Source organism: Ochotona curzoniae, unplaced genomic scaffold, assembly GCF_017591425.1.
Source record: "Ochotona curzoniae isolate NIBS_2020 unplaced genomic scaffold, NIBS_Ocur_1.0 contig_2294, whole genome shotgun sequence".
Taxonomy (NCBI): domain Eukaryota; kingdom Metazoa; phylum Chordata; class Mammalia; order Lagomorpha; family Ochotonidae; genus Ochotona; species Ochotona curzoniae.
In genome coordinates, this window is record NW_024465405.1 from 2,313,220 (window position 1) to 2,325,472 (window position 12,253).

General features: G+C 43.7%; 3 protein-coding genes across 4 annotated transcripts in view; all 3 read left to right on the top strand.

Annotated features, from left to right (window-relative positions):
* Positions 1 to 12,253, top strand: part of LOC121151114 (UDP-glucuronosyltransferase 1-6) — a 92,065-nt gene that overhangs the window by 53,415 nt on the left and 26,397 nt on the right. The window lies entirely within an intron of this gene.
* Positions 2,069 to 2,990, top strand: LOC121151167 (UDP-glucuronosyltransferase 1-2-like). The gene has a single exon (XM_040972420.1). The coding sequence runs from the start codon at positions 2,100 to 2,102 to the stop codon at positions 2,988 to 2,990; it is 891 nt and encodes a 296-aa protein (XP_040828354.1). The 5' UTR covers positions 2,069 to 2,099.
* Positions 10,573 to 11,512, top strand: LOC121151119 (UDP-glucuronosyltransferase 1A4-like). Its single transcript, XM_040972339.1, has one exon. It carries the CDS (start codon positions 10,573 to 10,575, stop codon positions 11,467 to 11,469), a length of 897 nt encoding a protein of 298 aa, XP_040828273.1. The 3' UTR covers positions 11,470 to 11,512.

Genomic DNA, 12,253 nt, shown 5'->3' on the forward strand with positions numbered 1-12,253 from the left:
TGTTCTGCTCAGTGGTGGATCTTGTGCAGATGACTTCACGACTCAGGCTTTGATGGTGGCATGAATGATGCCCATAAATGTTAGATATTCTTACTACCATGTGTATCACCTAACAGGAGCCTCCAAATGACAGTGCGTATCGTGGAAATCGATGCAATTTTCACTTTGTTTGCTGAATGAAAGAAGATTCCTTTGGTTAGTATGGACATTATACTAATATTTGTTCTTTCAAAGAATAAACACAGGATTTATTTTCATGAACATGGTTATCCTTGTATTTTTGAGTTCTCTTTCCTCAATTTTTATCAATTATTTTTACCCATTTGATTAAAATTATTCCTGCATTTTTGTAGTTCCAGTTCCATTTAGCAATGCTAACGATGATTAATGCTAATTGATGAGCTCAATTGTTAATTATAATAGCTGTGTGGATTTTGGGGGACTTTCTACGTGAAGGACTACATTACCTCCCATACATTTTAGTTACAGCTTGCCAGTTCAACATCCCACATTTCGTTTTTCTTGTCTCATTTGCCTGATGGGGACATGTTGAATTATGCTGAATGGGAGTTGACATTCTTGTCCTCTTCCAGATCTTTAAAAGAAAGTTTTTATTATCTCCCATTTGTTAGGTTGTTAGCTTTGGGCTTACATCATTATGGCCTTCCTCTTGTTGAGATATGCACGTTCTTTCCATGATGGCTTTGAGAATTTTTGTCATAAGGAGAAGTTTATTGAAAACTTTTCCTGCATACATTGAAGAAAGTATATGGTTTCACACTACTTCACTCTGCTCTGTGGCTGCATCCTGTTTATTGATTTGTGTATGACATCTGTCTTTCCATTCCCAGCCAAATCCCACATATATCATGATGAATAACAATTAGATGTGAGGTGAATTCAGATTGATCATATGCCTTTAGTTCAGGATTATTGCATCACTATGCTTTCTTGAAATTCATGGAATTAAATAATATATACCTGTTTAGGGACTGGTGCTATCGTTCAGGGTGTTAACCACTACGCCATGGTGCTGGAATCCCATGTTTAGGTGCTGGCATGAGACATTGTTCCTTGGTTTATGATATAGCTTCCTGTTAACTCAGGGGAAGATGGTCTTAATGTTTGGGTTGTTGCTACCTATGGTGGGACTCAAATAGGATTTATGCCTTCTGCTTGCATACTGGAGAACCAACTGAACAACAAATTGAGGGATGGTGGGGATCAAGTATAGGAAAAAAAGGTCTCTTACTATCTCTATGCACCTTCTCTCTGATATCTGGGACCGTGGATCTCTACCTGGCTTCCTGTTCAGGAGAAGAAAGATGCAGGCAGGCCAGCTCCAAGGCCAGGCTTTGTTCTCTCAGACCAGTGGTAGGAGGCAGAGGGAGTCAGGTGCTGCATACAGGCCTGGTGTGCTGTTGCTTAGTCCATCTGTAGAGTGGGCATGGGGTTCTCTAACTCCCTTTACAGAATCCAGTCATCACATCTCAAGTTCAAAGTCTGAGATTCCGACGATTTCCATATTTGAAAGCTGCTTCCCATAGATTCTTCCCTGATCCTACATAGTCACCCTGGTGTGGAAAATGAACAAATGCTGGTGAGCCAGCGACTTCATTCCCGTTTAAGGAAAGCTGGTTTATCAGTGTTTTCTGTGTCAATTCCCAGCTTCTCATTGAAGTAGGAAAGAATTGAAAGGCTTGCCAAATAGGGTCATATCCAACAGAGAGGGTGAGTCAGGAGGAAATGGTATTGGGCATTCCTCTAAGTTCAGGTGTGGCTCATAAAATGTGATGACCAGAGATGTTGGAGGCAACAAAGTAAAACCCGTGTCCATAGCCTTTTTTGGAAATCGAATGACAACTAGGAACTCCCAGCAGATCAGACAAGTTAGTCCAAGATAGGAGGGAAGAGATTAATACCTCCTGGGTGGAGCTAGAGGGTAATTATGAAAGAAGATATCCATTCTTCAATGATTAACTCTGCCTCCCAATAGCTCTGATAAAGTGGCCCAGTGATAGTGTACAAGTGATGAAGGAAATCCAATAAAGGTGGCTCAGCCTGGTGTGGATTTTGAGCTGCACTTGTCTTCTGCTGAGATGGTACTGGGACTGAGGAGTCGCCTACTGGGGCTGGCAGGACTGCTCCTGTGGCTGTGTGTGCTGCCCTGGGCTGAGGGTGGCAAGGTGCTGGTGATGCCCATGGAAGGCAGCCACTGGCTCAGCATGCGGAAGGTTGTGCAGGAGCTCCATGCCCGAGGCCACCAGGCTGTGGTCCTTGCTCCAGAATTGAATGTGCTCATCAAGGGAGAAGACACGTTCACGCTGAAAACCTACAGCATTCCTTACACTCAGGAGGAATTTCATGAACTGCTTTTCGGTAACTCTGGAAATATGTTTGAAACCACAGATTTTCTGAAGAAATTTCTTAACACTTTCACAGCTATGAGAAATGCATCTATGTTCTTTCACAGGTCTTGTGCAGAACTTTTGTACAACAAACCTCTGATTAGGCAGTTAAATGACAGCTCTTTTGATGTGGTTATAACTGATCCTGTCTTCCCCTGCGGGGCACTGCTGGCTAAGTACCTGTCGATTCCTGCTGTGTTCTTTTTGCGCGCTGTTCCTTGTGATCTGGACTTCGAGGGCACGCAGTGTCCCAATCCCTCCTCATATATTCCCAGGCTCATGACAATGAACTCAGACCACATGACCTTCCTGCAAAGGGTCAAGAACATGCTCTACCCTCTGGGCCTCAAGTCCATTTGTCACATGTCTTATGATCCTTATGCAAGCCTTGCATCAGAGCTTTTTCAGAGAGATGTGTCCTTGGTGGACATTCTCAGCCATGGTTCTGTGTGGCTGTTCCGAGGAGACTTTGTGCTGGACTACCCTAGGCCCATCATGCCCAACATGGTCTTCATTGGGGGCATCAACTGTGCCAACAGGAAGCCACTCTCTCAGGTCTGTATGCTGCCCTTATGTAATTAGCACTATAGGTAGAGCATTTAATTTAAAAGGTACAAGTACTTACTCATCTATGTTTCCAACAATCTCTACTTATCGTTCTCCCAACAGTGTTAGGGAGAGGAGCTGTTGTGTCCACAAGTAGTGGCACTAGCTATGCAGGTCCCTTGGCTGGCTTAGAGTGAATGGAGAGGATGTGCAATAGGATTTGCAAAGACTGGTCATGTTCAAGGCCCCATCTTCATGGTGTGTGACTTCTTTAAAGTGAGCAAGAGTACATGAGCTTGTGTCGGGAGCTGATCCTCCAGGGGAAATTTTCATGCTGATTATCCATGGGTTGTAAGGGAGTAGCCAAGTGTGCAATGTTGATATGACAGTTTCCAGTCCTCCTGACTCAGGAGGGATGTATCTCAGAAGGCACTGGACCTGGGCATTCAAATGATGTGGAAGCTTCCAGCAGGATCAGAAAGATGAGCAGGAGGCAGACATTGAAGCTTGGAGGTCTGTGATCAGAGGATGTCCTACTGGTGTTCCTGTGTCCTACTTGTGCTGGCAGGAGGCTTTCTCGTGAGGGTTTGGTGTCTGATGTACAGGGTTGGACATTGTAGATGCACGTCAATTGGGTATTTTACTTGGGACACTTCAATTATCTGTCTGTGGAGGAAGCTGCTAGAGTGGGGGACAAAACAAGGTCCTTGGAAGCCAGCGAACGTGGGGTCAGCAATGAGGAGACTGAATTGAAAGTAGGAATCTCAATTTCTTTTTTTAACTCCAGAATAGATGATGTTATGAATAAGAATCCTTTCCATTTGTGTGATTTTCATTTAACTCATCTTAATGTTTATGACTGTTTAATGGCATCTTTCCTTCTCGTCACTTAAGTATGTTTTCTTTCAAACCATAGTGTATCTTTTTCTGCTTTCCCTTGTGAGCAAAGCAATTATCAGTCATAAGGTAGATATTATTTACTATAGTTGTAAAAATGCTGAGAAGGAAGAAATTGTTTAAATGACTTTCTCTGTGTCGTTACATCCTCTGGAGTTAACTTCTCTGATTCTGTTTCTCACTCCTGTTCTGCTCAGTGGTGGATCTTGTGCAGATGACTTCACGACTCAGGCTTTGATGGTGGCATGAATGATGCCCATAAATGTTAGATATTCTTACTACCATGTGTATCACCTAACAGGAGCCTCCAAATGACAGTGCGTATCGTGGAAATCGATGCAATTTTCACTTTGTTTGCTGAATGAAAGAAGATTCCTTTGGTTAGTATGGACATTATACTAATATTTGTTCTTTCAAAGAATAAACACAGGATTTATTTTCATGAACATGGTTATCCTTGTATTTTTGAGTTCTCTTTCCTCAATTTTTATCAATTATTTTTACCCATTTGATTAAAATTATTCCTGCATTTTTGTAGTTCCAGTTCCATTTAGCAATGCTAACGATGATTAATGCTAATTGATGAGCTCAATTGTTAATTATAATAGCTGTGTGGATTTTGGGGGACTTTCTACGTGAAGGACTACATTACCTCCCATACATTTTAGTTACAGCTTGCCAGTTCAACATCCCACATTTCGTTTTTCTTGTCTCATTTGCCTGATGGGGACATGTTGAATTATGCTGAATGGGAGTTGACATTCTTGTCCTCTTCCAGATCTTTAAAAGAAAGTTTTTATTATCTCCCATTTGTTAGGTTGTTAGCTTTGGGCTTACATCATTATGGCCTTCCTCTTGTTGAGATATGCACGTTCTTTCCATGATGGCTTTGAGAATTTTTGTCATAAGGAGAAGTTTATTGAAAACTTTTCCTGCATACATTGAAGAAAGTATATGGTTTCACACTACTTCACTCTGCTCTGTGGCTGCATCCTGTTTATTGATTTGTGTATGACATCTGTCTTTCCATTCCCAGCCAAATCCCACATATATCATGATGAATAACAATTAGATGTGAGGTGAATTCAGATTGATCATATGCCTTTAGTTCAGGATTATTGCATCACTATGCTTTCTTGAAATTCATGGAATTAAATAATATATACCTGTTTAGGGACTGGTGCTATCGTTCAGGGTGTTAACCACTACGCCATGGTGCTGGAATCCCATGTTTAGGTGCTGGCATGAGACATTGTTCCTTGGTTTATGATATAGCTTCCTGTTAACTCAGGGGAAGATGGTCTTAATGTTTGGGTTGTTGCTACCTATGGTGGGACTCAAATAGGATTTATGCCTTCTGCTTGCATACTGGAGAACCAACTGAACAACAAATTGAGGGATGGTGGGGATCAAGTATAGGAAAAAAAGGTCTCTTACTATCTCTATGCACCTTCTCTCTGATATCTGGAACCGTGGATCTCTACCTGGCTTCCTGTTCAGGGGAAGAAAGATGCAGGCAGGCCAGCTCCAAGGCCAGGCTTTGTTCTCTCAGACCAGTGGTAGGAGGCAGAGGGAGTCAGGTGCTGCATACAGGCCTGGTGTGCTGTTGCTTAGTCCATCTGTAGAGTGGGCATGGGGTTCTCTAACTCCCTTTACAGAATCCAGTCATCACATCTCAAGTTCAAAGTCTGAGATTCCGACGATTTCCATATTTGAAAGCTGCTTCCCATAGATTCTTCCCTGATCCTACATAGTCACCCTGGTGTGGAAAATGAACAAATGCTGGTGAGCCAGCGACTTCATTCCCGTTTAAGGAAAGCTGGTTTATCAGTGTTTTCTGTGTCAATTCCCAGCTTCTCATTGAAGTAGGAAAGAATTGAAAGGCTTGCCAAATAGGGTCATATCCAACAGAGAGGGTGAGTCAGGAGGAAATGGTATTGGGCATTCCTCTAAGTTCAGGTGTGGCTCATAAAATGTGATGACCAGAGATGTTGGAGGCAACAAAGTAAAACCCGTGTCCATAGCCTTTTTTGGAAATCGAATGACAACTAGGAAGTGAGGTAGAATGTTCTCCCAGAGAACAACAGGTTCAAACAGGTTAGTCCAAGATAGGAGGGAAGAGATTAATACCTCCTGGGTGGAGCTAGAGGGTAATTATGAAAGAAGATATCCATTCTTCAATGATTAACTCTGCCTCCCAATAGCTCTGATAAAGTGGCCCAGTGATAGTGTACAAGTGATGAAGGAAATCCAATAAAGGTGGCTCAGCCTGGTGTGGATTTTGAGCTGCACTTGTCTTCTGCTGAGATGGTACTGGGACTGAGGAGTCGCCTACTGGGGCTGGCAGGACTGCTCCTGTGGCTGTGTGTGCTGCCCTGGGCTGAGGGTGGCAAGGTGCTGGTGATGCCCATGGAAGGCAGCCACTGGCTCAGCATGCGGAAGGTTGTGCAGGAGCTCCATGCCCGAGGCCACCAGGCTGTGGTCCTTGCTCCAGAATTGAATGTGCTCATCAAGGGAGAAGACACGTTCACGCTGAAAACCTACAGCATTCCTTACACTCAGGAGGAATTTCATGAACTGCTTTTCGGTAACTCTGGAAATATGTTTGAAACCACAGATTTTCTGAAGAAATTTCTTAACACTTTCACAGCTATGAGAAATGCATCTATGTTCTTTCACAGGTCTTGTGCAGAACTTTTGTACAACAAACCTCTGATTAGGCAGTTAAATGACAGCTCTTTTGATGTGGTTATAACTGATCCTGTCTTCCCCTGCGGGGCACTGCTGGCTAAGTACCTGTCGATTCCTGCTGTGTTCTTTTTGCGCGCTGTTCCTTGTGATCTGGACTTCGAGGCCACACAGTGTCCCAATCCCTCCTCATATATTCCCAGGCTCATGACAATGAACTCAGACCACATGACCTTCCTGCAAAGGGTCAAGAACATGCTCTACCCTCTGGGCCTCAAGTCCATTTGTCACATGTCTTATGATCCATATGCAAGCCTTGCATCAGAGCTTTTTCAGAGAGATGTGTCCTTGGTGGACATTCTCAGCCATGGTTCTGTGTGGCTGTTCCGAGGAGACTTTGTGCTGGACTACCCTAGGCCCATCATGCCCAACATGGTCTTCATTGGGGGCATCAACTGTGCCAACAGGAAGCCACTCTCTCAGGTCTGTATGCTGCCCTTATGTAATTAGCACTATAGGTAGAGCATTTAATTTAAAAGGTACAAGTACTTACTCATCTATGTTTCCAACAATCTCTACTTATCGTTCTCCCAACAGTGTTAGGGAGAGGAGCTGTTGTGTCCACAAGTAGTGGCACTAGCTATGCAGGTCCCTTGGCTGGCTTAGAGTGATTGGAGAGGATGTGCAATAGGATTTGCAAAGACTGGTCATGTTCAAGGCCCCATCTTCATGGTGTGTGACTTCTTTAAAGTGAGCAAGAGTACATGAGCTTGTGTCGGGAGCTGATCCTCCAGGGAAAATTTTCATGCTGATTATCCATGGGTTGTAAGGGAGTAGCCAAGTGTGCAATGTTGATATGACAGTTTCCAGTCCTCCTGACTCAGGAGGGATGTATCTCAGAAGGCACTGGACCTGGGCATTCAAATGATGTGGAAGCTTCCAGCAGGATCAGAAAGATGAGCAGGAGGCAGACATTGAAGCTTGGAGGTCTGTGATCAGAGGATGTCCTACTGGTGTTCCTGTGTCCTACTTGTGCTGGCAGGAGGCTTTCTCGTGAGGGTTTGGTGTCTGATGTACAGGGTTGGACATTGTAGATGCACGTCAATTGGGTATTTTACTTGGGACACTTCAATTATCTGTCTGTGGAGGAAGCTGCTAGAGTGGGGGACAAAACAAGGTCCTTGGAAGCCAGCGAATGTGGGGTCAGCAATGAGGAGACTGAATTGAAAGTAGGAATCTCAATTTCTTTTTTTAACTCCAGAATAGATGATGTTATGAATAAGAATCCTTTCCATTTGTGTGATTTTCATTTAACTCATCTTAATGTTTATGACTGTATGTGTTCTTTCAAACCAATGGTCATCGGACCTTGTCTGTTTTATCTTGTGTGCAATGCAGTTATCAATTCTATGGTAGATGTGTCCATTATCGTTCTGATAATGTTGAAATGTAAGCAAGTGTTTAAGTTTTTCTTTCTTTTTTTTTTTCTTTACTATTTGATTATATTCTGTAGAGTTACCTTCACCAGTTCCAGTGATCTCTCCCATTTTTCTCTTTGGATGACTTTGTACAGGGGACCGTACTCTGGCTTTTATGAATCACCAGTAAATGTTACATATTCTCACTCTTAGTCTACAGCTTCATAGGAGCTCCAAATGAGCGTGTGTCACCTTTAATCTATGCTAGTACCACCTCATTTGCTGAAGACTGCTTTGGGTAGCATGTACATTTGAACAGTTTTTACTCTCCCAAGCAATTAACTTAGGGTAGGTTTCCATGAATGTGGGATATCCTTCCAATTTCTGTGTCCCCTTTAATTTCTCCCCTCATTGTTTATCAGTTATGTTGTAATGAGTTTTCATTTATTTTGTTAAATTTATTCTTGCATTTTTGTTAGTTTTTACAAATGGGACTGCTTTCTTGACTTGTGTTTCACATAATGCCCCAGTGTCAGACCGAAATGTCAGTTGCTTTTTTATCCTGCAACGTGGCTAAGCTCAGTTATTGCTGGGAGCTCAATGAATGTCTTTGGGATTTTCTATACATAAGATCACATCACATCACATGGAAAGTAGAGTTTGTCTTCATTCTTTCCAATTTGACATCTCCTCTATCTCACGTTGCCTAATTCCTTGACCAGGACTTCTAGAACTGTGTCCAGTGAAAGTGATGAAAGTCGTTATGCTTGTATCATTCCAGACATCTAAGACAAAAAGACTTTCCAGATTTTCTCCATTCCCTATTATCTTAGCTTTGGACTTACTATATTATGACCTTTTTGTCACTGAGTTAAGTTTATACTTTGAATGATTTTTTTGGAGAGTTTTCATCATGAAAATGTGTTGAGCTCTTATTGAAAACTTTTTGTGTGTTGACTGAAGGAATCACATGGCTTCCCACCACTTCATTCTGTTATGTGGCTGTCTCCTTTTTATTGATGTGTATTAACCACCTGTTGATGCCTAGCTGAATCCCATATAGATGGTGGTGAATGATAATGTGATGTGCTGTTGAATTCAGATTGCTTATATACCTTTTGTTCAGCAGTTTTGTTTCACTGTGCTTCCTTAAAATTGGTTGAATTTGTGTAAAACATGTGTTTTGAGACTGTGCTGTCGTTCAGGGTGTTAACCTCTGCTCCATGCTGCTGGAATTCCATAATTACATGCTGGGTTGAGACCTAGCTCCTTTGCTTATCATACAGATTCCTGTTAATGCTCTGGCAAAGGCAGAGGAGGATGGTCCTAATGCTTGTGTCCTTCCTACCCAATGGGAAACACAAAAGGATTATTGGCTTCTGGAATAGTCCTAGCAGCTGCAGTATTGCGGGGGCGGGGTGAGCTGCATGAAAATGGTCTCTTAGTGTCGCTATGCCCTCTTCTCACTGACTCTATTTTTAAGATAAGCAGTAACTCAAAAGAAATTAAAAACCAAACCGGTTTGCATTATCTAAGAGATCGCACATGTCCATTGCTTTATGCTTTTCATAACAACGTATTTAATCTGTTTTTGGAGATCGTTTTTCCTGAGTGATGTTGGTGGAACATCACTACTCCCCAAGGAAAGATTAGCTAGTTTTGTGGTCTTTGCAGTCTGGTCCTCTGTGGCTGGCCTTCCTCTATTCTCATCAGGCTGTAGATGAAGTCTTCTGTGTCCCTGGTCACTGGTGGTGTCATAGCACTCAAGGCACCCCAAGTCCACCAATGCTGTGTTCTCTGTGTTTTCCTTCTTCTGGCACTAGAGGGAACCCAAGGCCATATTTGCTGGAACTTTGTAGCTCTGAGTGTGTATGTTCTTCCTGGTGGATGTGGTTCATAGTAAACCACATGGTTCTTCTGGTCTGGTCTGTAAGCCTGTGCCTGGGAATGGGCAGGTCAGGTAGTTGAGTACAGACATCAGCCTGGGTCAGGTGCTGTGGGGTTCTGCCTGACCGTGGGCCCATGATATGTCTTGCTGCCATTGGATACTGATACCCTGTTGTGTTCTGCATATGAGTGGGACTGCTGCATGCAGCCAGGAGTGATGGATGCTGGAGTGCAGGTCCATCCTAGTGGGGGCAGAGGAGTGTGTCATGTGCTCTGGCATGTGTAGAGGCCACATATTCCCATCAAAGAGAGGAAGACTTACCAGTGGTGTTACTTCCAGCAGAAAAATGAGATTGGGCATGAGACCCTTAGTGACTCTTCAGAGGTTCACTTGCAACCTGCCAAACACTTGTTAAAAGAAAGCAGCAGGTGATGAGATGAAAGGAGCATCCAAATCCTGGCTTTCTGTTAAGAAGAAAAAAGAGCAACAGAGTGAGTTGCAGCAGGGTAAGAGGAGCTCCTTCAGATATGGCCAGCACACCTATATTCATGGTGGAGGCAGAGGGTAGGGCAATCAAGAAAGGCAAGGGTGGGTTGATTCCTCAATCATTAACATAGCAAGGGCACTGTGCCATCCAATGGCATGCTGTTTTGCAACATGGCCTGGTGAAAATAGGATAAAAATTAATTTTTCTGCAGAAGGAGAGTCACTGTTGGCTTCTGCAGGGATGGTGCGTGGACTTCAAGTTTTCCTGACAGGGCTGGTGGGGCTGCTGCTGTGGCTGTGTGTGCTACCCTGGGTTGAGAGCGGTAAGGTGCTGGTGATGCCCATGGAAGGCAGCCACTGGCTCAGCATGCGGAAGGTTGTGCAGGAGCTCCATGCCCGAGGCCACCAGGCTGTGGTCCTTGCTCCAGAAGTAAATATGCATGTCAAGAGAGAGGACTTTTTCATCTTGAAGACCTATGCCACTTCTTACACTCAGGAGGAATTTGACCACCTCATCCTAGGGCAGACTGGAAAGAGCTTCAAAACAATGCCTTTGCTGAAGACAATTTTGGAAACATTTGAAGTTTTAAAAAATGTATCTACGTTCTTTCACCAGACTTGTGTAGAACTTTTGTACAACAAAGTCCTGATCAAGAACCTTATTGACAGCTCCTTTGAAGTGGTTCTAACTGACCCTCTCTTCCCCTGCGGGGCACTGCTGGCTAAGTACCTGTCGATTCCTGCTGTGTTCTTTTTGCGATCCATTCCTTGTGATCTGGACTTTGAGGCCACATGGTGTCCCAATCCCTCCTCATATATTCCCAGGCTCATGACAATGAACTCAGACCACATGACCTTCCTGCAAAGGGTCAAGAACATGCTCTACCCTCTGACCCTCAAGTCCATTTGTCACATGTCTTATGATCCTTATGCAAGCCTTGCATCAGAGCTTTTTCAGAGAGATGTGTCCTTGGTGGACATTCTCAGCCATGGTTCTGTGTGGCTGTTTCGAGGAGATTTTGTGCTGGACTACCCCAGACCCATCATGCCCAACATGGTCTTCATTGGGGGCATCAACTGTGCCAACAGGAAGCCTCTCTCTCAGGTCTGTATGCTGCCTCATCAAATCATTCTGTAGAATATCCTTTAATAATTAATTTATAAATGCTTACTCATCTCATTTTTTTCTGGATCTTCACCTCTCTTTTTTCTAGTAATCTTCTGTGGTAGATCATAGTAGTGTGGTGAAAGATTGCAATGGTCCCTAGAATAGTGCGATCCAGGTATGAGGGTCAGTAATTGGATTGGCATGCATTGGTGTGACTCCACCAAGACTCTCTATTTTTTTTTTTATTGGAAAGGCAGATAAACAGAGAGGAGAGACAGAGAGGAAGATCTTCCATTCGATGATTCACTCCTCAAGTGACCACAACGGCCGATGCTATGCTGAGCCGGAGCCAGGAGTCTCTTCTGTGTCTCTCACATGGGTGCAGGGTCCCAAAGCTTTGGGCCATCCTCGACTGCTTTCCTGGGCCACAAGCAGGGAGCTGGATGGGAAGTGGTGCTGCCGAGATTAGAACCGGCGCCCATACGGGATCCCAGGCGTGCAAGGAGAGGACCTTAACCACTGAGCCATTGCGCCGGGCCCAACCACCAAGACTCTCTATTTGTCAGAACACCTGCTTCCTCATTGTGTGAGATTCTTCGATTGTGCTGCAGAAGAGAACTTGTGCTATGTATGGATCCATCAGGGTATATTACTTGCATATTATGGTAGATAGCATTCTGTTACAGTCATGAGCCCCTCAACACAGTCAACTTATAAGAGAGTGTTTCTTAGTTCTTGGTCTGGGTAGCTTCCTGTCCACAATCAGATGCACCAACGGGTTAGATCTCTGTTGAAGTGAGCAGAAGGCAGTGGT